The following is a 24390-nucleotide window of genomic DNA, read 5'->3' on the forward strand; positions in this document are numbered from 1 at the left end:
AATATTTGGTGACGGATCTTTATTGCCCAACATGGGGCCAGGACTGTGTGGCTGGAAGTCCCAGGTCCTTCTTGCTGCACTCACAGCCCATTGGCTGCAAAAGGATGCAGCTGCTTGTCCAGGTGGTGTGTTCAGAGGTGAGGCATCTGTCCCCAACTCTCCATGCTCCTTTTTTTAAAAAAAATCCTCACCTGAAGACTTTTTTTCCATTGCTTTTTAGAGAGAGTGGGGGAGGGGGAGAGAAGGAAACATCAATGTGAGAAACACATCAAATGGTTGCCGCCACATGAGCCCTGACTGGGGCCAGGGATCAAACCTGCAACTGACGTACGTGCCCTTGACTGGGAATCGAACCTGCAACCCTTCAGTGCGCTCGCCGGTGCTCTAACCACTGAGCCACACCGGCCAGGGCCCTTCATGCTTCTTACAGGAATTGAATATAAGTTGAGCTACCCATTAGGTAACTAAATCCTTTCTGGGGCTATTCTGGTTGCCTTTGGATCCATTAAACCTTCTTTATTTTTCAAAACCTCCCTCTGAATTTAAGGAGGCTCCTTCCTCCTCCCTCCCTCTCAGTTCTCCCCAAGGGGGAGGGGTGGGGGCGGGGGAGCCGGCCGCACTTTGAAGCAGTTTCCCTGCACAGCCACACCCCACCCATGGGCTAGAGATGCCATGGGCTTGCTCGGTTTAATGATCAATTTATCCCTGCCTGGAAGTCCTATTTGATCCAGTTTGGCCCCCATTCCCTTCGGCCCGGAGAAGGCAGCTGCTGCGGGATGGCAGTGGACAACTCCACCAGCGACCCCCACACCCTGAGCTCGCAGCTGAGCTTGGCTGACATCGTCGTCATCGCCGTGTACTTCGCCTTGAATGTGGCCGTGGGCATATGGGTGAGAGGACTGCGCCGGGCTGTGGGAACTGGGAGGCAGGTCCCTGGGGCACTGGCCCCCCAGGGTCCTGCTCCCAGTCCTGGGGTAGATTTGTCAGAGACCTTGACCAACTTCCTTTCTCTCTTTGGGCAATGGATCCTCAAACCACAAAGTGAGGAAGAGGAAGGTCCCTAAGGGACAGGGTTATGGGAAGCTCATTGGGCTTTTATAGGGCCAGGGGCCAGCATGTCATCTTCGGGCCTCCGTCTCCTCCACGTTGGTTGGGCTCGTGGGGTGAACATCTACCTGAACAACAGAATCACAGGGGTTCCCGTCTATATGCCAGACCTGCTGTGTCAGAATCCAGAGGTGGGGAGGGGCACTCGGGGCCTGGGTATCTTTGATTTTTAACAAGCTCCCCAGGGCATCTGTGTTTGCTTCTTGGCCCAATTTGTGAGCCAGTTTCTCTTGCCCTTGATAAAAAAGAGACCTGATTAGAGCCCATCACAGAATCCAGTGGCGTGGAGGCCCCTGGAGTGGAGGGCCGTGCAAGTCACCCATCTTTCCACAGCTTCAGGCAAAGGCCAGCCTCACTGCAGGTGAACTGGGGGCTTGGGGATCCGGATTTCACAGTAAGCCCCAGGACCCTGCGAACAAGGGTGGGCTCCTGTTTACTTGTGATGCTGATCTCTGAGGCTTGCCTGACAAGGAGGTGCATACAGCAGGCCAGCCAGCTTTGGGTCTCCAGAGGCTGAGCTGCCCTCCGTGTAGCAAGAGTCCCAGGCCAGTGTCTTTGAGCCCTGACATGTGTGGTCTTCATCTCCTGGGGAGAAAGAACACCCCTTCTTATCTTCTCGGGCCCTGGCGTGACTCTGGGGAGGGGAGAATGGTGTGTCCCCTGCTCTGGCATCCTAGGAAGTTGCTTGGCTTTCTGGGCCTCGGGGTCTTGATCTATAAGATGGACACACCACCTACCTTGTCCTTAGTCCCCATCCCTGACGTGGGGGGAGGGCTACCTAAGAGATTCACATGGGACTGGCCCCTGCTGCTGATGCTTCCATAGTAGTAGTGGGGGGTGGAGTGATGGCAGCTATGGTGGTGGTCATAGTAGCCATTTGGTAGCAGTAGTGGTGGTGGTAGCTGTGGTGGTAATTGTGGTGTTAGTTATGGTGGTAGTAGTGTTGGTGTTGGTAGTGGTTGTGGTGGTAGCAGTGGTGGTGGTAGTTGTGGTGGTGGTTGTGGTCATGGTAGTAGCTGTGGTGGTAGTAGTAGTGATGAGAGTTGTGCTGGTAGTTGTCGTGGTGGTAGTTGTGGTTGTGGTGGCAGCTGTGGTGGTAGTTGTGGTGGTGGTGGTAGTTGTGGTGGTGGTAGTTGTCGTGGTGGTAGCTGTGGTGGTAGTTGTCGTGGTGGTAGCTGTGGTGGTAGTAGTGGTGGTGGTGGTGGTGGTAGTTGTGGTGGTAGTTGTCATGGTGGTAGTTGTGGTGGTAGTTGTCGTGGTGGTAGTTGTGGTTGTGGTGGCAGCCGTGGTGGTGGTAGTGGTGGTTGTGGTGGTAGTTGTCGTGGTGGTAGTTGTGGTCATGGTGGCAGCCGTGGTGGTGGTAGCTGTGGTGGTAGTTGTGGTCGTGGTGGCAGCCGTGGTGGTGGTGGTGGTAGTTGTGGTGGTAGTTGTCGTGGTGGTAGTTGTGGTCGTGGTGGCAGCCATGGTGGTGGTAGCTGTGGTGGTAGTTGTGGTCGTGGTGGCAGCCGTGGTGGTGGTAGTGGTGGTGGTGGTGGTGGTTGTGGTGGTAGCTGTGGTGGTAGTTGTGGTCGTGGTGGCAGCCGTGGTGGTGGTGGTAGTTGTGGTGGTAGTTGTCGTGGTGGTAGTTGTGGTCGTGGTGGCAGCCGTGGTGGTGGTAGCTGTGGTGGTAGTTGTGGTCGTGGTGGCAGCCGTGGTGGTGGTGGTGGTGGTTGTGGTGGTAGCTGTGGTGGTAGTTGTGGTTGTGGTGGTAGCCGTGGTGGTGGTAGTGGTGGTGGTGGTGGTGGTTGTGGTGGTAGCTGTGGTGGTAGTTGTCGTGGTGGTAGTTGTGGTGGTAGTTGTCGTGGTGGTAGTTGTGGTCGTGGTGGCAGCCGTGGTGGTGGTGGTGGTGGCAGTGGTGGGGGTGGTTATGATGGTGGTGGTGAGTGGTGGTTAGAATAATGGTGGTGATAGTTGTGGCAGTAGTAATAGCAACAACAACAGGAGCAGCAGTTAAAGTTGATTCTTTTGTTATTAAATTTTAAATCACAGCGGTGGCCGTCTTGAAAGCTGGTCGCTAATCCTGACTGTCTCTAGGTACTTGGTGCTTGTTATTTAACCTCCTTAGCCTCAGTTTCCTCAAACACACCAAGTGGAAGTCTGTGCAGACCACCTCCCTGGGCTGTCCCAAGGAGAACAAGGGGCCAGCGGGTGTGAGTACCTGGTGCCAGCCGCAGCGGGCAGCGCTCCTGGGAGAGCTGGGGACTCGGGAGGAGGCGTGCGCCTGGCGCAGAATGGCCGACAGAGGCTTTCTGGGCGAGAGGAGGTGAGAGCGAGGCTGAGAGATCATCAAGGTCTCATGAAGGAAAAGGAGAGGGGAGACTGCTGTCCCGGCCAGCACCGGGGAGATTTAGTTGGAAGTGCACGCCTAAGGAAGGTGTTTTTGCCCTGGCCTGTTTGGCTCAATGGTTGGAGCATTGGCCCGTGAACTGAAGGGTCTCAGGTTCGATTCCAGTCAAGGGCACGTAGTTCAGTTGCAGGCTTGATCCCTGGCCCTGGTCAGGGTTCGTGCAGGAAGCAACCAATTGATGTGTCTCTCTCACATCGATGTTTTTCCTCTCTCTCCCTTCCACTCTCTCTGGAAAGCAATGGAAAAAATATCCTCTGGTGAGGATTAAAAAAAAGAAAAAGTTATTTTGGGCATCTGAGGCCAGACCCTATGCTGCCCAGGGATGTGGGCCCATCAGCCCTTGCTGCGCAGGATCCACCTCTCCCAGCTCAGCCTGGCTATTGCCCAGGCAGTGTGGGCTTGTGAGAGTTCCCAGAGGCCATGCCAGCCCAGCTGGGTGCAACTGGCAGAGGGGTGTGAGCATATGCAGAAAAGAACAGGGCAGGGTGAGGAGGGTGCAGGAGCCAGATCCTACAGTGTTGTAGGTGCTCATGGCCGAGGCAGACGGAGCAAGCTGAGCAGACACAGCTCTGCAAAGATGCTCTGATGGTGAGGTTAGAAGGGCCAGGGAGGGCCTTCAAGAATGTATTCCTGGAGGAGAGGACCCTGAGCTAAACCTTTGCATCCATTAGGGTATCTGTTGCCAATGACAAAAAATCTATTTCAAATGAGCTAAAACGCTGAAGAATATGTAATGGCATCCATACTGGAAAGTCCAGCAATAGTAAAGGCTTCAAGTACAGTGTGATCCAGGGGTTCACAGTATCATCAAGCTATGGCTGCATTTCAACGTGGTTTTCTTAAGCCTCCGCCTGTGTGTGCCTTTGTCCTGAGCCCAGTTTCCCTGAAGGAGGCTAAATGTCCAGCCTAGTGTTTGAGCCTGGGTTTAAATTCTGACTCCGCCACTTACTAACCAGGTGTCCTTTCACCTTGGTTTCCTTGTTGGTAATATGGGGATGATCATGGTACCTACCTCATATAGGTCAAGCACTTGGAACCAACTCTGCCACCGAGGGGCTCTCAGTGGACATAAACTAGGTGTACATGGCTGCTGGCAGCCCCAGAGCCACAGCTTCCTCACCCACCTCCCAGGAGGCCAGGAGCAATCCCAGCTACACTCTGACTACAGCCTCTTAAGTCAGCGACTGCCCCTGAACCAGGGGTGACAGCCAAGGAGTGTGAGAGGCTTAGGGCCCCAGAAGCTGGAGATTAGGTTGGGACTACTCAAGCCAATTGCTGGGAAACGCTACACCCCTTTAGGAATGGAAAGGGGAGTAAGGAGGCAATTGGCAATGCCCACTATATCCTTGAAAGGTGAGAAGACATGTCAGGGAAAAGCATGGGTTAAGGCCAGAGCTGCGCTGGAGTTGTGCAGGGCACAGCCATCCTTGCTGAGACTGAGTCCCCCGGCTGCACTGCATTCAGTACAGCTGGATCACAGGACAGAGGGGAAATAGCAAAAGTCGAGGCTGGAAAAAAGCATGAAGGAGCCACATCAAAAGCTTTGAATAGCAGGTCCAGAAATTTTGGCTTAATCATCTTGAACATGGGATGTGGGACAATTTAAGTCAGGAAGAAAGCAGCCGATAGAGTGATTGATATTTTCTGATCTAGTCTTATGTTATGATATGTATGCTGTGAAGAAGGAATGCACGATATGTATCTAAATACCCCTCCTGTGTCCCTCTTTTCAAATTTCTCCTGTTTTCAATTTTATATCTTTTCAATGTCTCTCATCCAGATAGTACTGAATGTGGGCTTGAAAAAGCTGCCTAATCACTGACCCTTATGAACACTATCAGGTCCCAGGTGCCACTGTTAGAGTGTTACATGTATCAACTCACTAACCTCAGAAAAACCCTATGAGGAAAGAACTTTTATTAGGCCCATTGTTCAGAAGAGGAAACTGAGGCACATGGTTAAGTCACTTGCCCAGGCATTCTGATTTCAAATTTTTAAAATTCCATACCCATAGAGCACAAAATCTATACTCCCCCGAACAAAAGGCACGCAGGAACACTCGAGTGATAATTTGTTGAAATATATTGGAAATATAAACATTAGAAGCAAGAATCAAGGCCAAAGGGCTTTCAGATTCCTTGGCTCAAAGTCCTCATCAAGAGGCAAAAAAAGAAAGTCCAGCGTAGCTGCTCACTGAGGAATGATTTCAGGGAAGTCAGAACTTGAACTTGACCCTCATGGCCACAGTAACTTTCCTGAGGCTGTTTGGCCAGGAATAAGAAGCATGGAGGAGCCTAGCTCAGCCAGACATGTGACACTGTAGTCAATGGTGGTCAGTGGGACACATGACACCCTAGTCAATGGTGGTCAATCGTGCTCATGGTCACCAGCTCCCTGTTGTGTCGGTGTCTATCTCTCACCCAGGGGGATTGGGCAATGGCCTGATTAATAGTTGTATTCATTTCATGGATGGGGCAAATATGCAAGATTTGGGGTGAGAGCAGGGTTAGAAATGATGAGTGAAAACATCTTGTGTTACTTGCTCACCAGCACCTCACACTCAGTTGACTAAATTCATCATCCTACCTAAAATCCTTGGAGGAACCTTGCAGGGCATAATTTAAAAACCAATGCAATTCTTTAGTGTCTTTCCAAACCAAACCCCAGCAACTTCTCCTTTTTTTTCTTCTTTTTTAAAAAAGTTATATGTTATTGTTGACAGTCTTACAATGTCCCCCATTTTCTCCCCCTTTGCCCCGCTCCACCCCGCCCCCGCCCCACCCAGGCCTTCACCTCACTGTTGTCTGTGTCCCTGGGCTATGCATATGTGCATATGAGTTCTTTGGTTAATCTCTTCCTACCCCCTTCCCTCTGAGATCTGTTAGTCTGTTCCACGCTTCTATGTCTCTGGATCTATTTTGTTCATCAGTTTATTTTCTTTATTAGATTCCACATATAAGTGAGATCATGTGGTACTTGTCTTTTTCTCAATGGCTTATCCTCACTTAGCATAATACTCTCCAGGTCCATCCATGCTGTCCCAAAGGGTACGTGATCCTTCTTCTTTACAGCTGCGTGTATCCCATGGTGTGAATGTCCCACAGCTTTTTTTTTTTAACTCTCACCCGAGGGGTGGGGGGGGGAGATAAATCAATGTGAGCGACGTTGATTGGTTACCTCCTGCTGGCTCCCTGACCAGGGCCGGGGATGGAGCCTACAACTGAGGTATGTGCATCTATGTTTATCAGGAATATTGGCCTGTAGTTTTCTTTCTTTGTAGTGTCATCTGGTTTAGGATAAGGGGGGCATCAGAAAAAGAGCTTGAAAGTCTTCCCTCCTCTTGAATTTTTTGGAATAGTTTGAGGAGGATAGGTGTTAGTTCTTCTTTGAATGTTTGGTAAAGCTCATCTATGAAGCCATCCAGTCCAGGACATTTGTTTGCTGGGAGTTTGTTGATTACTGCTTCAGTTTCATCAATTATTGGCCTATTCAGGTTTTCTGATTCTTCCTGATTGAGTTTTGGAAGATTGTATGCTTCTAGGAATTTGTCCATTTCACCCAGGTTGTCCAGTTTGTTGGCATGTAGTTGTTCATAGAATTTTTTTTTTTACAATCCTTTGTATTTCTGTGATGTCAGTTGTTACTTTTGCCTCTTTCATTTCTGGTTTTATTTATTTGGGTCCTTTCTCTTTGTTTCTTGATGAGTCTGCCTAAAGGTCCATCAATCTTGTTTATATTTTCAAAGAACCAACTCTTGGTTTCATTGATCTTTATATTGTTTTTTTATTCTTTAAGTCATTTATTTCTGCTCTGATCTTTATTATTTCCTTCCTTCTCCTTTCTCTGTGGGCTTTTCTTGTTGTCCTTTTTCTAATATTTTTGTTGTGGGTTTAGATCTTTTATTTGAGCTTTTTCTTGTTTCTTGAGATAGCCCTGCAAGGCTATGAATTTCCCTCTCGAGACTGCTTTCACTGTGTCCCATAGGTTTTAGGTTGTTACATGTTCATTTTCATTTGTTTCCAGGAAGTTTTTTATTTCTTCCTTAATATCATTGTTAACTCATTCATTGTTTAATAACATGCTATTAAGCCTGAATGTTTTGAGATTTTTTTATTGTATTTGATTTCTAGTTTCATGCTATTGTGATATGAAAAGATACTTGATCTGATTTCAATTTTCTTTTACTTATAAAGACTTATTTTGTGTCCTAACATGTGGTCTATCTTTGAGAATGTTCCGCATTCACCTGAGAAGAGTGTATATTCTGCAGCTTTGGGATGATATGTTCTGTAAACATCAATTAAATCCACCTGATATAGTGTGTCATTTAAGGTCGCTATTTCCTTGTTGATTTTTTTGTCTGGAAGATCTATCCAGTGATGTCAGTGGGATGTTAAGATCCCTTACTATTACTGTATTGCTGTCTACCTCTCCCTTAAAGTCCTCCAGTGGTATTTAAGTGCTCCTATATTGGGTGCATATAATTTTTTATCAGGGTTATACCCTCTTGTTGGATTGATCCCTTTAGTATTATGCAGTGACTTTCTTTGTCTCTTTTATGGCCTTTGTTTTGAAGTCTAATTTGTCAGATATAAGTATTGCTACCCCTACTTTTTTCATTTCCATTGGCATGAAAAATTTTTTCCCCATCCCTTAACTTTCATGCTGTGTGAGTCTTTTGTTCTGAGGTGGGTCTCTTGAAGACAGCGCATATATGGGCCATGTTTTCTTATCCATTCAGCTACCCTATGTCTTTTGATTGGAGCATTTAATTAATTTACATTTAAGACTATTATTTTTAAAAAATATATATATTCATATAGAATGAACATGGGAGAGAAACAAGATGGTGGCGTAGGTAACAACTGCACCCGCCGCCTCCTGCAACCACATCAAAATTACAACTAAAATACAGAACCACCAGCACTCAGAGCCTCCTGAAATCTGGCTGAACAGAAGCCCCACAACCAGGGAGCTGAAGAAGCACCGAGAGCGGTAGGAGGGGCGCAGACGTGGGCGGGGCCCACACCCGGTGCCATGGGTAAACCCGGAAGGGCATCTCGGTGGAGGAGGTTTCCTGGAGGGGGGGGGGTCCCAGCCCCACAGCAGGCCCTCAGCCCAGGGCTCCAGGCCAGGAAGAGACGTCCATACAACTTTGAGCTGTGAAACCAGCGGGGACTGTCGCTGAGGGTCGCGGAGGCTGCGGGAGCCCCAGCAGCTCCTCTCAAAGGGCCCGGCACGGACTCACTCGGACGCTCCCTCTGAGCCCAGCGCCGGGCAGCAGTCTGAAAGGACCTGGGACACCCGGGGAGGAACTAACCTGACTGAAATCCGGGCGAGAGGTGGAGGGGTGGCTTCCTCCAGGCAGAAGGGCTGGCAGAGGCCATTGCTCCTGTGGCGAGTCCTCCCCACACAGCCCGCAGGCGCCATGTTTGAATCGCAGCACCTGACTCACACCTTTGGCCCCACCCCGTGTTTCCCGGAGGCCCTGCCCCTCCCCACCTGCAGCTCATCCAGGCCATTTCCAGGGGCTTTTCTGTGCAAGTGGCCTCTTGAGCTTCATGCTTAGGACTTTCCTAAAATCTCTCAAACAAGCAGCAGCTGTCCCATACGGCTTGATAAGTGGCCCCAGGCCTGGCACTAGAGGCAGCTGCATTGGCTCATAACTTGGCCTCTCCTGGACACCTCCAAGCCCAGCACAAGTAGCAGCCAACTACAATTTGCTGAGTAGCTCATGCTGGGTGGCCCTGGGCAAGGCACTGGCACAGGCTGACTCTGCACCTCCCGGGAGGCCCCAGAGACAGTGCACCTGGTGGTCAGACCCGACCACGCTGGATTACAACCCTACCACATCCACAAGTGACACTCAAGGGGCGCACTTGGTGAACACCAAAGCTCCACTGAAGTAAATCCTGCTCCATAGGGGTCTCTCCAGCACAGCAGCTCTCTGGCTGTAGTTGCAGCTGGTCCTCACAGCTGATTGGCCTGGGGGTCAGTTCCGCCCAGGAACGCCAATAGCAACCAAGGCTCAACTACAACAGGACAATGCACACAGCCCACACAGGGGAGCACCTAGAAGGCCCAGCTCAGGTGACTGGGGAGGCTGAGCCACTGGACCCTACAGGACACCTACTACACAAAGCCACTCTACATATTCCAGGAGACATAGCAGCTCTACCTAATACATAGAAACAAACACCTGGAAGCAGCCAAAATGTGGAGGCAAAGAAACATGTCACAAAGGAAAGAACAGAAGAAATCTCCAGAAAAGGAACTAAATTAAATAGATCCAAGCAAGCTAACAGATACAGAGTTCAGAATAATGGTTATAAGGATGTTTAAGCAGATGGTTAGGGAAATAACTGAGAAAATCGATAACATAATAAAGTACCAATTTGAAATGAAGGCTACAGGAACTGAAATGAAGAATAATTTACATGGAATCAACAGTAGAGTAGAGGACGCTGAGAATCAAATCAGCACTTTGGAACATGAGGAAACAAAAAACACCCAACCAGAAGAGCAAAAAGAAAAAAGAATCCAGAAATATGAAGATAGTATAAGGAGCCTCTGGGACAACTTCAAGAGGCCCAACATTCATATTATTGGGGTGCCAGAAGGGGAAGAAAGAGACCAAGGAATTGAAAACCTATTTGAAAAAATAATTACAGAAAACTTCCCCTACCTGGGGAAAGAAATCAACTTACAAGTCCAGGAAGCACAGAGGGTCCCAAAGAAGAGGAACCCAAAGAGGCCCACAGCAAGACACATCATAATTAAAATGCCAAAGGTTAAAGACAAAGAGAGAACCTTAAAAGCAGCAAGAGAAAAGCAGTTAGTTCCCTACAAGGGAGCACCCATATGACTGTCAGCTGATTTCTCAACAGAAACTTTGCAGGCCAGAAGGGAGTGGCAAGAAATATTCAAAGTGATGAAAAACATGGAACTACAACCAAGATTGCTCTACCCAGCAAAGCTATCATTTAGAATTGAAGGTCAGATAAAGAGCTTCTCAGACAAGGAAAAGCTGAAGGAGTTCATCACCACCAGACCAGCACTACAGGAAAAGTTGAAGGGTCTTCTTTAAGAAGAAGCTAATGAAAAAAAGAATCTGATGAACCAAATATATCCAGAGACATTGATGCATGCAACAGAACGATCATATTTCAGAGGAAAGGGGGAAGAGGGCTGGAGTGAGGAAAGAGATTAACCATAGAAGTTATATGCATAACCCACAGACACAGTTAATAACGGGGTGAAAGCCTGGGAAGGGGTTGAGAGGGAAGTGGAGGGGATCAATTGGGGGGGAAAATAAGATACCTGTAATACTCTCAACAATAAAGATAAATTTAAAAAGTAAAAAATAAAATAAAATATATTCATGTATATTTCTCTGTATGTTGTTCTTTTCAAATAACTTTTTTAAAAAATATATTTTTATTGATTTCAGAGAGAGGAAAGCAGAGGGAGAGAGAGAGATAGAAACATCAATGATGAGAGAGTTATTGATCGAACCCACAACCCGGGCATGTGCCCTGACCGGGAATCGAGCCCCGATCACCTGGATCCTAGGTCGACGCTCAACCGCTGAGCCATGCCTGGCAGGGCAAGACTATTATTGAGAGGTACTTATTTATTCCCATTTTTATTCTTTATGCCTGTATTCCACTCTCTCTATTTCTTCTTCTTATAACAGTCCCTTTAACGTTTCCTGCCATGGTGGTTTGGTGATAATAAACTCCTTTAGCCTTTTTTTGTTGTTGTTCTGGAAGGCTCTTTATTTTACCTTCAATTTTGAATGATAGCCTTACTGGATAGTAGTCTTGGTTTCAGATCCTTGTTTTGCATTATCTTGAATACTTCATGCCATCCCCTTCTGGCCTGTAGAGTTTCTGTTGAGAAATCAGTTGACAGCTTTATGGGAGCTCCCATGTGGGTAACTGACTGCTTCTATTTTGCTACCCTCAAGAGTCTTTTGCTGTCTTTAACTTTTGCTATTTTAATTACGATGTGTCTTTGTGTGGGTCTCTTTGTGTTCATCTTGATTGGAACTCTCTGTTTCCTGAACTTGTGTGACTTTTTCCTTCACCAGCTTAGGGGATTTTTCTGTCACTATTTCTTCAAATAGGTTCTCTTTCCCTTGCTTACTTTCTTTCCCCTCTTGTACTCCTACAATGCAGATGTTGTTGCATTTCCTGTTGTCCCAAAGTTCTCTTAAACTGTCCTCTTTTTTTTTTTTAATCCTCACCTGAGGATATTTTTTTCATTGCTTTTCAGAGAGAGTGGAAGAGAGAGTGAGGGGGAGAGATAGAGAGAGAGAGAGAGACATCGATGTCAGAGAGACACAGCAATTGGTTGCCTCCCCCACGCCCCATCCAGGGCCAGGGATTGAGCCTGCAACCAAGGTATATGCCCTTGACCAGAATTGAACCAAGACCCTTCAGGCCGTGGGCTAATACTTTAACCACTGAGCCAAACTGAATAGGGAAAACATTTTCATCACCTGTCCTCCTACTTTTTAAGTGTTCTTTTCTTTTTTGCTGCTCTGAGTGTTTTTTCCTACCTTGTCTTCCAAATTGCTAATTCGATCCTCTGCTTCTTCCAGCCTACTTTAAATCCCTTCCAGTGTGTTCTTGATGTCAGATATAGTATTTTTCATTTCTGACTGGTTCTTATTCATGGTTCCTATGTTCCTTTTCATGCTGATGTTGTTCCCACTAAGTTTCTTGAAGTTCCTATTAACTTTCTTGTAGTTCTCACTAAGTTTCGTGATCATTCTTATAACCATTAATCTGAACTCTGTCCAATAAATTGCTTACCTGCATTGCATTTAGCTCTTTTTCTGGAGAGCCCTCCTTTTCTTTCATCTGGGAGTCATTTCTTTGTCTCCCCATTTTAGCTGTCTCTTTGTGTTTGTTTCTATGTATTAGTTAGAACTGCTAGAACTCCCTGTCTCCATGGGGTGGTCTATTGTAGTAAATGTCCTGTGGGACCCAGTGGTGCAGTCTCCTTGACCTCCTGAGCTGGATGCTCTAGGAGTGTCCCTTTTGTGGGGTATTTGGGTTCTCTTGTTGTAATTGGGTCTTGACTGTTGTTGTCCCATTTGTGGGTGGGAACTCCTCTCAGGCTGGCTGACTGTGAGGCTCAGCCCCAACCACATTGTGTGAGCTGTTTTACAGGTGCAGTTGTTCTAATGCTTCACCCAGAAGTTAGTGCCCCCACTTGTACAATTGGTATGACTCTGTTGATTGCTTTGATTAAAAGATATAGTCTAGCCCTGGCCAGGTAGTTCAGTTGGTTGGAGCATCATCCCAATATCCCAAGGTCGTGGGTTTGATCCCAGCGATACTGGAGATGAGTAAAGCTGCAGGAGACCATGAGCCAGGCGTCAGAATGCAGAAACCAGGATTGGAGCAAGAACAGAGAAGAAGCTGTGTCGCCTTGGAAAATTAGTTTAAAGCTCTAAGCATCAGCTCCATCAGTTAATTTTCTGTGAGGAGAGAAGCTACTGTGATCCATTTTAACCACGTTAAAGTGTACAATTTAGTAGTATTTAGTACATTCACAGTGTTGTGCAACCACCACCTCTATCTAGTTCCAAAACACTTTCATCAGCCCAAAGGAACCTCCACACTTATTAGCAGTCACTCCTTCTTGACCCCTCTCCACAGCCACCGGCAACCACTAATCTACTTTTTGTCTTTATGAATTTACCTATTCCGGACATTGGTATGAACAGAACCATACCACATGTAGCCTGCTGTGTTTGACTTCTTTCCCTTTACAGAATGTTTTCAAGGGTTCCCCTGTTGTAGCATGTATTCGTATTTCATTCCTTTATGTGACTGGGAATATTCCACTGTGTGGAGACACCACAGTTTGTTATCCACTCATCAGTTGATGGATGTTGGGTGGTTCCTAACTTTTGGCTATTGTGAATACTGCTGCTATGAGCATTCATGTGTATGAGTTTTGTTTGAACAGTTTTCTGTTCTCTTAAATATGCACCGAGGAGTGGAATTGCTGGGCCATAGAGTATTTGTACGTTTAACTCTTTGAGGAATGGCCAGATTATTTTCCCCAGCAATGCACAAGGATTCCAATTTCTGCTCTATTCTTGCAGTCCTCCTGTCGAGCCAGCAGGAACACAGTGAGCGGCTACTTCCTGGCAGGCCGGGACATGACGTGGTGGCCGGTGAGTGCACCCTGACTCCTCTTAACCCTCCTTCCAGTGAGGCTACATCTGACCTCCAGGTCAACCAGCATCTGCATCCTTGAGGTCACTGCCCAGGCCATTTCAAGCAGGTGGTGATGGGGCAGGCTGAGGCTGTGAGGGGGTGCCCAGGATGGAGGTGTAGGGGTGAGGTGCTGGAAATTGTTTGAAGGGCGGGGACTTTAGTGTCTGGGTGACCCACAGCTGATTCCTTTTTCTCTCTCCCTTCCAGATCGGTGCCTCCCTCTTTGCCAGCAGCGAGGGTTCGGGCCTCTTCATTGGACTGGCAGGCTCAGGCGCAGCTGGAGGCGTGGCTGTGGCAGGCTTTGAGTGGAATGTGAGCTCCTGGAGGGTGGACGCAGGCTGTGGGAGGGTGCAACCGCCTTGCAAAGCCCTGGATAGGGCTCCATTGGAATCCATCCCTCGATGGCCAGAGGTGCACCTCCCAGCAACTTAGGTCATCCAATGTCCAGATGTGTTCTATGCAGCAGTGTTCCTGGGGAAGTCTGGTCTTCAGAACGCCAAAATGTTGGACAGACCAGCAGGAAGGGAGCTGCTAACCTTGGCCCAGGCCATCTGTTTAGAAAGGTGCAAGAAGGGGAAGGGCCTGGGTTCTCATGGCAAGTCAGGCCTCCAGACCACTGGTCCCAGTTTCACCTCTGGAGCAGGGCTTGTGGGAGCTGTGCCCACTGTCCTCACCCTGCCTCTGTCACCCTCAGGCCACATATGTGCTGCTGGCTCTGGCGTGGGTTTTTGTGCCTATCTACATCTCCTCAGAGGTAAGTCTGCTCCTGGAGCCTCAGGGCAGCCTCCCTTGGGTCTGGCCCTTGGTCCTAATTGGTGGTAGTGATGGGCAAGGCGCTCTAGCTTCACTCACAAGTTGGTGAACTCCCCAAGCTCTGTTTATTATTAGTCCAATTAACATTCCTATCAACCCACTAAGGCAGGTCCCCTGGGATGTCAGCCCAGGTACCTTGTCTGCTGGTTCCCACTGCCCTTGCATGCTGCCTCTTGGGGATGATGCTCTACCTGGGCACACAAACTACACACCTGGGCGGCACACCTGGGCGGCACACCAATGTGGCACACCAATGTGGCACACCTGGGCGGCACACCAATGTGGCACACCGGGGCAGCACACCTGGGCGGCACACCAATGTGGCACACCGGGGCAGCACACCTGGGCGGCACACCAATGTGGCACACCTGGGCTGCACACCTGGGCAGCACACCTGGGCTGCACTGTCTTTGACTCTGCCCCCTGCTTTAACCCCAGCTGAGCAGTCACTAAGTCTAGGGGATTCCATTTCCTGGGTCTCACTCAGTCTGTCCTCTGCTCTGCCGCTCACAGCTCCATCAAGCCTCAACTTAAGCCATCTGGGTTTGTCATAACAGCTTCCAAGCCTGTCCCTCTGTCCTCAGCGGCAGCCCCTCCAATCCATTCCTTATATCAGCCTTGAAGAGCCAACATAAGCCTGCCAGTCCCCTGCCTAAAACCCTTACAGGGGTGGGGAGCCTTTTTCTGCCAAAGGCCATCTAGATATTTATAACATCATTCTCGGGCCATACGAAATTATCAACTTAAAAATTAGTTATGATAAAAGCTCCTAGATTTATTGAATTTCAAGTCCCGCCTGTGGTTGCCTTGGCAGGGCCAGGCCAAATGATTCTGTGGGCTGTATACAGCCTGCGGGCTGTACATTCCCCACCGCTGCCTTAAGATATAGGCCGAACCCTTAGCCTGGAATTCAGGGCTCAGTGTGGGCCTGGGCCTGGGCCTTGCCCTTGAGAAGAAGCCTCCAGCCCTGAATGCTGGGATGGTCTCAGGGGAGTGCTTAACCCTGCCCCCTGCCTCCCCCAGATCGTCACCATGCCTGAATACATTCAGAAGCGCTATGGAGGCCAGAGGATACGCATGTACCTGTCTGTCCTGTCCCTGCTCCTGTCCGTCTTCACCAAGATATCGGTGAGCTTCCCCTACCTTCAGCTTCTAGCCAGCGTAGCCTGGAAACATCCCACTCTGGAGGCCCCAAAACAGACCTGACATCCTCTCATCCATTTCTGCATGTTTAACATCTGGGGAAGCAGGTCCAAAGAGGGACAGTGATGCCTAGGGTCACACAGTGAGTTTGTGACAGCTGGTCCAGGACCCCCAGAGTGTAGGCTCAGCACCCAGCACAGTTGGGGGAAGAGTGTAAGTTCTGTGATCCTGATTCACCCCCAGTTCTAGATGTGGGGGCGCCAGGAGGGTACTCAGTGTCAGGTGGGTGTCTGGTCAGCCTCTGGTCTTCCCTGGACCTGCACCGAGGTGAGCCAGGACTGCCCACTAGGTGGTGCTAAGAGCCCATGTGGTCTGGGCTGAGGTTCAGAGGCTCCATGGAGCCGACCTGCCTCTCACCTGTGGCTGGTCAGCTCTATCACAAACTGACCCCCCAGCAGCCCCTTCCTGGCATTGGGGTGCCATCTGGGGGCCTGGACACCAGAATATCAGTCAGCACTGGCTAATGGCTTGTCTTGTCCAAGCCCCTGATTTTACAGATAGGGAAACCAAGGCCCAGGGAGGGCATGCAACTTGTTTCAAGCCTACCAGGGACTTCCTGGCATTGCCAGGCCTGCTTCTAACTCCCCTGGGCCATCAAGCCTCCTGCTCCACCTTCTGATGGGGCTCAGGAGGCAGAGGCCCTGGCTTGAGCTCTGGGTCAACTTGCTTTTGGCTGAGTGCACCTGGACGAGGCCCTGTGCCTGGTGACCAAGGGTGGCGGAGCACTGGTGTGCCTGCCTCTCGTGGCTTCTGTGGAGGGTGGTGAGGGCTGGTATATGCGGAGGGGAGGTGCTCAATGAGCCTGGGCTTTCTCCTCAGTGGTGAAGTCACCTCCTGGACCCTCTTCAGGTCAGCTCTGGGACTAGAAAACCCAGACATGCCATCGACTTTGTGGAGGGAAGGGAGGCCTCTGTGGTCACCCAGGAGCTGTGGGCAGGGCTCCCTGGAAATGTGGCCCTATGAGGGTGACTGCTCTTCAGAGGCCCTGGGAAGGCCTACGGTGGGCCTGGGGTTCACCTGGACCCCCTGGACCCTGACAGGGGGGCCTGATCTGGCATCTGACCTGTCTCCCCACCTTGGGCATGGGGACAGTGGTTGGTGGCCCCTCTGCATACCCTGGCGCCTTGTCTGGGCCTTGCCTGTACTGTGCACTCACAGACAACTTCTGGGGGCCCCAGAGCATCTCGTTCTTGTGAGCAGATTTCCAGGAATAGTTAACAAGCATGTGTGGCTCTGCCTTCCATACTAGATGCTCTGAGAGCATCACTAGAGGTCTTCTTCCCCAGGGTTTCCCTTTAGAGATCTGAGGGACCTGGCTCTGCCCTGTTCTTAAGGTCCAGTTTAGAATTTCTCACTCATGCTCTTCCTCCCTCTCACACATTTCCTAGCCCCCTGTATCAGCCATCTCCCTTGAATGCAGATAGAGAAACAAGTAAGGTTTGGCTCCTGCTCTCCAGGGTCTGGCACTGCAGTGGGAGGCAGATGTATACGCAGGGAAAACAAGTGTGGGCCTCAGAAACGGTGGCAGAGCCTGCTGGGGTGGCATCTGATTTGGATGTTAATGGAGAAAGAGACAGTGATGAGATTGGGGAACAAGGGATAGGAGAGAGGTGGGGTGTGCAGGATGTGTCTGGGGGTGGTCAGGTCAGGAGCTTAGATTCTAAGGGTCTCTAAGTCAGGCACTTCTGGGGCCAGACGGAAAGCTTTGAGGAGGAGTGGAGTGAGGTGATAGGGAGTGGTGGGGACTGAGGTGCACCAGAGACCATCCTCCAGCATTCACACAAAACAGACCTGTGTACCCATCTGGCTCTTGGGCTGCCAGTGTCCCGCCCTGGCCTTGAGCACTATAGTGAAGGGTGAGGCTAGGAGTTCTGATTGTAAGGGGTCCAAGTACCCAAGCGGCACTGGGAGTTTAGGCAGGGAAGTGACAGTCAGGTTTGAGTTAGTGCCTCTGGCACCTCCCAGAGGACAGGCTGGAGGGGAGACCCCACTGGGGTCTGGAGGGGCTGAGTCATGGGCCTAAGGGGCCCTTTCATCTCCATCTTCAGCCAGTTGATACCCTGCTCAGAGCAACCTAAAATGGGGGGCTTGGTGGGACTTCCAGAATGATAGAGGGTTAAGTGGGAGGGTCCTTAGAGACTATCTTGTCCTGCAACCCCAATTTATAAATGAGACAGTTGAGACCTAGAGAGTGGCTGTCACTTGCTGAAGGTCATGCTGAGTCAGGCAGAGGTCACAGCAAGAACCTAGGCCTCTGCCTCCCTGGTCAAGGGCCTGACCACTGCCCTGAGCTAATGCAGCCAGGATGTGATACTTCAAACTCCACTTTGTGGTGAGGGTGACTCTGTTTACCCACCTATAAAATGGGAAGCAACCCATTGGTGACAAAGTTGAGGCTTCAGCACCAATGGTGGGGCTGCCCAGGTGAAGCAGAGAGGGAGCACTAGATGCCAGGCTTGATTTGGGAGGGACTGGGGTCACCCTGGCTGATGGCCCTAGTGGAAGCTATTTGAAGTGCCCGTGCCCAGTTGGCCTCCAGAGACCCTGACCTCCCTGGGCTCAGCCCTGGGAATGTCGCATGTGTCTGCACTTCTAGGACCCATCCCTGATGCAGCCCATCTGGACAGAGACCACAGGGCCTGCCTGCTGCCATCCCTCAGGTGGGGACCCTGGTCTCAGAGAGAACGTGTGATGTCAGGATGCAGAGATGCCACACTGACCCTTAGATGGGGTTGGGGGAACCAAGGTCCAGCTCCATCACTGTGTGTCTCTGGGCTAATCTAATCTCAGGAGAGTAAGGAAACCTGGCACGGCACCTCAGGCCATTTGAAATAAAGGCCAACTGCGGTCTACAAGGTCCTTCAAGGCGCAGCCCCTGCTACGTCACTGGCCTTACCTCTCCCTCTTCCTGTCGCACACAGCGTTCCAGCATGGCTGCCTTGCAATCCCTTGAACATACTGCGCATGATCCTGCCCCAGGGCCTTTGCACTTGCTATGGTCGCTGCCTGGAACCTTCTTTCCCTGGATAGCCACATGGCTCACTCCTTCACCTCTCTCAAGTCTTTCAAATCTCACCTTTGCAATGAGGCCTCCTTGTGCCCCAGCAGATCCGATTCCCTTACCTGCTCCCTCTTTTTAATATCTTCCAGTGTGCTGAATTGTTTACTTAGAATGTCTATTGTCTGTCTCACCCATTTTTCCTCTTCATTCATCGATGTATCTCCACCACTTTATGAGAATGAATGAGATAATATACGCCAGGAATCAGGTAATTTTTTTTTAAAGGGCCAGTAGTAAATATCTGTGGCTTTGCAGGCTACATGCAAACTACAGTTGACCCTTCTGTTACAGGTTTGAACTGCACAGGTCCACTTATACATAGATTTTTTTCAGTAAATAAATACACAGTTGGCCCTCCATATCCCTAGGTTTTTCATCCATGATTGGGAGTCCACAGATGCGAAAGGCCAACTGTATGTGTTGTTCTTACTCCACTTTATGAAAGGGACTTGAGTACCGGCAGATTTTGGTATCTGTGGGGATCCTGGAATCAATCCCCCACACATACAGAGGGACTGTAGTTAAGTCTCTGAGGAGTCAAAAGTTATACTTGGATTTTCAACTGCGCGGGAGTCTGGGCCCCTAACCCCCATGTTGTTCAAGGGTCAGCTGCTCTCAACTTTGCCCCTGGAGTGGGAAAGACAGTGCCAGTGGGCGTGACTGACTGGTCTGTGGGCCCTAGTGTGCCAGCCCCTGACAGGGCACGGAGGGGTGCCTGTTTCCTGAGCACCTGCGGCGTCCAGGCCCCGGCTGAGCTGGGAAATGGACATGTTTGTTGCTCCCGGGGAGCTTATGTTCCAGATGAGATAAGTGAACAGACCAGTACTATCACAACAAGCAGTAAAAGTGTGGTACAGGAAGCAGACGCTGGGCTGAAACCTGGGAGAGGACAGGAATGACCAGGTTTGCTTTGGAGAGAGGCCTGGGATGAAAACGTGGGGCTTGCGGCAGCTAAAGGAAGCTGGGGGTGCCGCGTGTGGAGCAGGAGCTGGGGGAGGGCCGGCAGGTGGCTCTTAGTCTGCCTGCAGTGGACAGGCAGACCTCCGATTTTCTTCTACCGAGCCAAGCGCAGGAGGGGCTGGTTAGGGGACAGTGGACCTGGGGAGGACTATTTTCAGCTGTGGCTGGTGGGTCTGGTGCAGGGAGTGTGGCAAAGGAGAGAAGTTTCTGTAATCTTGAAGGGGTGGTTATGGCCTTTGTGGAGATGGGCAAGTTTTGGGAGCAGGGGACACTGAGGATAATTTGGGGGGAATCACATGGTAAACTTGTGGACCACCCCAGCTTCTCTGCTACCACATGTGTAGGGAGGTGGCCAGTGTGGGGTGCAGGTTCAGGCAAGGAAGCACATGGTCATGGGGAGCTTGGGGCTCAGCAAGTCAGCCCCGCCTGCAGGTCAACTCAGCAGGCAGCTCCCCCCCATCTCAGTCCTAGGCTCGCGGTTTTTTTCAAGCTCCACGAGATGGTGCCAAAATGGGGTCCACTCTCTCCAGGGGCCTGGGAGCTCACAATCCCAGGGCCAGCCTAGCGGGAAGGCTGCGGCCTTGGGGCCCTCCTCACGCCTGCAGGACTTTGGGAGTTGCTTCGCTCCAGTGGGGCCTCCTCTCCGACGGAGACTAGATCATGACACCCACCTGGTAGGACGGCCAAGCATTAGGGGAAATACTCAAACAAATCACTCAGGCTGCATGTGGCACACGTGCAGGCTTCCTAGGCACCTGGCGGGGACTTCCTGGGATAAGGGCTCTTCCCAAGATGGCAGGGTTTCTCGTACAAGATGAGAGGGGAAGCCCCTGTGGGTAGAAGGCACGGTGTGGGCAGAGCCTGGGCCTCACGCTTGGGGAAGAGGTAACAAGAGGCAGTAAAGACAGCTGGTGAGGAAGGAGTTTGGGGTCAGATCACAGGAGTAAACATCATCCTGTAAGCAGTGGGGAGCCACAGCAGGTTTCTGAGTGAGGGTGGATCAGTGGCTCCTGCCCAGCAAAGCCCTGGCTAGTTGTGCCCTTGAGAGTGGGCCTTCCTTTGAGACTCAAGTTCCCTGCTGCTGTCCTTTTGATTTTCTCCCCAAGGTTTTGCCACCAGGTGAAGTCCCTCTGGCTTCACCTCTCTGTGTCCACACAGAATTAGAGTAGACCCTGCAGCCGCTCCTCGGCCACCGGGGAGGGGAGCACAGAGGAAAGTTGCCAGCAGGGGTTCTCCAGAGGCCAGAAGGGATGAAGGGGGCTGAGTGCTCTTGTCACTTGCACAAGTGCCTGCGTTCCTTCCACACCTGCTCCCCCATTTTACAGATAAGAGCCACTGAGGCTCAGGAGGCGAAGCAACCTTTAGCTGGGACACAGTTGACACAGACCCAGGCCCCTGCAGCTCTGGGTTTAGGGCTCTTAGCTTCTACCAGGTTGTAGCTTGCCTGGTCTGCAGGGGAGAGTTGTCTGCAGAGAGGTCAGCTCAGACCCAGTGATAGACCGGCTGTCACCTGAAATTCTTCATCTGGGGACTCCTTTGGAGCTTGCACACTGGTCCTGTGTCTCCAGTGGCAGCAGCAAGCCTTTGCCGGAAGCGAGGCAGGATCCCGGAGGGAAGACACCAGTTGATGTCTCGCCTCCACACCTTTGCGGGTGCTGCTCCTGCTGCCTGTCAAACTCCTCGTCACTCTTGGGGCATAAGGAACAGGGCACCTGGGGAGACTGACTTCCAAAGGGTGAGAGGCAGAGACGGGTGCGCCAAGGCCTGGAGGCAGCAAAGTGCTGGGCGTTGCACGGAGGCCAGTGTGGTGTGACCAATCGACTGTGCTTAAAGGGGTATGTGGCCAGTCTGAAGGTCAGGCACACAGACCAGGGCTTTGCTCTGAGGGCAGCTGGGGTCCAGGGAGGGGTCTTCAGTGGTGGCCGGAGGATGACCAGGTGGAAGGAAGGGCTGCTTTTTAGAGCCCTCCCATATCTACCGCCCTTGGCCCTCTCCCTGGCATCTCCAATCTCTATTTTCCTGGGCCTGACCTCGGCGAAGTCCATGTCCCTCCCTGTGCCTGTTTCTCCTCTGGCTTCATGGGAGCTGAAGGCAGACGCCCCTCAAAACACACACGTGCACGCGCGCAGGGACTGCCTAGGCCGGGGCCTGCCACCACCTCGTCAGTCTCCACACTGGCAGGTCTCCTCTCCAAAGGAAGGTGGAGGAGCCTGGAGGGAGAGGTGCAGGGACATGGGCTTTGGGTGAGCTTGTTTCCACCTGGGCTCTGCATCCCTGTGGTTGGGGAAGCAGGGGGTCTGCAAGCCTCACTCCCAGCAGTGCTGGCAGCTCCAAGCTGGGCCAAGCGCTGGGCTAGCTCAAAAGAGCTGGTGCCCCTGACCTTGCAGATTGGCCCCACAGCCTGGCCCAGCCTCCTCAGGAAGCTCTTTCAAAGGTTATTCAGGTTGTCTCCCCTCAACTTAGCCAGCACAGACTGGCAGGTCTGGAAACTTGGGGTATGGAGCCCTGTGCCCAGCCTCCAGGCCCACAGGACAGGGTCCTGCCCCCCCACTCTCTGGGTGCCCATGCACAGTGGGGAGGAGCATGCTCTGGAAGGCCAGATCCAGCGCTCACCCTGGAGCTCGATTCTTGCTCCAAATGTGTCCTGGGATGGCAGGGACTGTGTCTAGTCTAGCCTCTAGGACTAGCCTCAGCCTAACACATAGCCCTGACTTCAGTTCCAGTCCCACCAGGCATTAAGCAAGACTGCCCATTTTCCCAGCCCACCCCTCGCACAGGTCTGGTCTCTTCTTGGAGAGCCCCATCTAACAGGGAACAGAGAACAGGAGGTGTACCCAGACAGACTTGGGCCTGGAGACTGAGGCATGTGCTCCTGTTTGCTGAGGCCTACTAGTCTTTGTGGGCCTCTCCCAGAAAGCCCTCCTGGACTCCTCCTCCTCAAGCACCCCCCCCAGGAAACAAGGGGCCAGGGGTCAGATTCGACAGCAGCACTCTTCCCTGGTGGATACCAGTCCCTCAGGACTCTGCAGACAGCATGAACGTCCCTGCACACAGCTGTCCACAGCCAGGACTCCTCAGCCAGCCCCTGGCAGTTTGGGGGGCCTCGCCCTCCTCATCCACTGTGCATTGAGGCCACTTGGTCAATGAGCAGCAAAGTGGGGGCTCACTCATGCTCCAGATCCTGTGGTCACCTCGGGCCTCAACACAAGATGCCTTTCCCATCCCAGATCGACCTGTATGCGGGGGCTCTCTTTGTGCACATCTGCCTGGGCTGGAACTTCTACTTGTCCACCATCCTCATGCTCGCCATCACAGCGCTGTACACCATCGCAGGTATGCGCCCAGGCCCGGCCGGGTGGGGGTCCTGACCACTGGGCCACGCGGACATGTGCCAGCATCTGAGAGGCCAGCAGGAGCCAAGGGCCGTAAGCGGGAGGCAGAGGGCCACCTCCTCCCACAGCCCAGGACATGGCCAGTTTTGAGTCAGATTTGTAGTCCGGCTCTGCTGGCCCAGCTTCTTGGTCCCACACCTCACCCACCTGTGAAAGGGCAGGGGACATGGATGTGGGACAGCAGTCCCTCCCGGAGCTCTGGAGTTGCTTCCCTGTCCCTCCTCCCTCGAGACTAGGGCTCCTCCAACTCTCTTGTTTTCTCCCACAGGGGGGCTGGCCGCTGTGATCTACACAGATGCCCTGCAAACGCTCATCATGGTGGTGGGGGCTGTCATTCTGACTGTCAAAGGTGAGGGCCATGGGCTGTGGTGGGACTGACCCCAGCAGCAAGCCCTCTGAGGTCTGGGTGTCAGAGCTGGGGCAAGGGGTTGGCTCATGAGGTCAAGCCAGGAGGCAATCAGCCCCTGTTGGCCTTCTCTGAAGGATGGAGGCCATCTGCTCCTCTCCAGTCCATACCGCCCAGCTGCATTTCTGTCACCAGCTCCTGGATGGCTCAGGTCTGGTGCAGAGCTGACTCAGCAACACAGGGCCAGCTGCACCTGCCCTGGCTCAGGGCTTGAGGGTGAGGTTGGATCCAGGGTGGACGTGCAGACACACAATTAGGAGACCACACAACTGTCTGGGTGTCTGCTTGACTTGTTTAGATCCCAAGAAGTGCTGCTACAGCCTGCTGGACAAAGCAGGGGAGGAGAGCCATGGTTTAGACAGATCTATGACACTGGAACAGGAAGGAAGCTCAGAGAGCTGTCCCATGGGCCTCCAGGGAAGTACACAAACAGAGCCAAGGACCCCACAGAGGGTGAACAGAGGCCTTTAAAGTCCCTTCTAGACTCAGACTCCAGATCCTACGGCAATTTCTGCCCCTTGTGTAGTGTCTGTACCTTTGTTCTGAGCACTCACCCCAGCCTGGCCTGGGCTCCAGGCAGGATGCTGGGGGTCCAGAGTCTGGGCAGCAGGCTTCCTGCTTGGGGAATGAAAGGTGGGGGAGCAGGGCCTGGGCTGAGACTGGGGTTTCCCTGTGTCCAGGCCTCTGTGTATCTGCTTCCTCTCAGACCAGAGGCCTGTGTCCCTAGAACCCACTGCAGAAGAGAGACCTAGGCAGCCAGGCCGTCTGGACAGAGGGGAGTGATTGTAGACACAACAAAAGCCATAGATGAGCCAGGGCTTGGC

At 51.6% G+C, this 24390-nt stretch overlaps 1 protein-coding gene across 4 annotated transcripts in view; it reads left to right on the plus strand.

Moving 5' to 3' along the window:
- Positions 1 to 776: 776 nt before the first annotated feature.
- Positions 777 to 24390, plus strand: part of SLC5A10 (solute carrier family 5 member 10) — a 66585-nt gene continuing 42971 nt past the window's right edge. For 3 of the 4 annotated variants that reach the window (XM_087825793.1, XM_016196522.2, XM_016196524.2), the window contains exons 1-7: positions 777 to 890; positions 13617 to 13688; positions 13939 to 14043; positions 14426 to 14485; positions 15568 to 15672; positions 22996 to 23101; positions 23429 to 23509. In XM_087825793.1, coding sequence (XP_087681919.1) covers positions 777 to 890; positions 13617 to 13688; positions 13939 to 14043; positions 14426 to 14485; positions 15568 to 15672; positions 22996 to 23101; positions 23429 to 23509 — 643 coding nt within the window. The remainder of the gene's footprint in view (positions 891 to 13616; positions 13689 to 13938; positions 14044 to 14425; positions 14486 to 15567; positions 15673 to 22995; positions 23102 to 23428; positions 23510 to 24390) is intronic. The other variant, XM_016196523.2, reaches the window with a different exon arrangement.

Source organism: Miniopterus natalensis, chromosome 17 (assembly GCF_054644295.1).
Source record: "Miniopterus natalensis isolate mMinNat1 chromosome 17, mMinNat1.hap1, whole genome shotgun sequence".
Lineage (NCBI taxonomy): Eukaryota > Metazoa > Chordata > Mammalia > Chiroptera > Miniopteridae > Miniopterus > Miniopterus natalensis.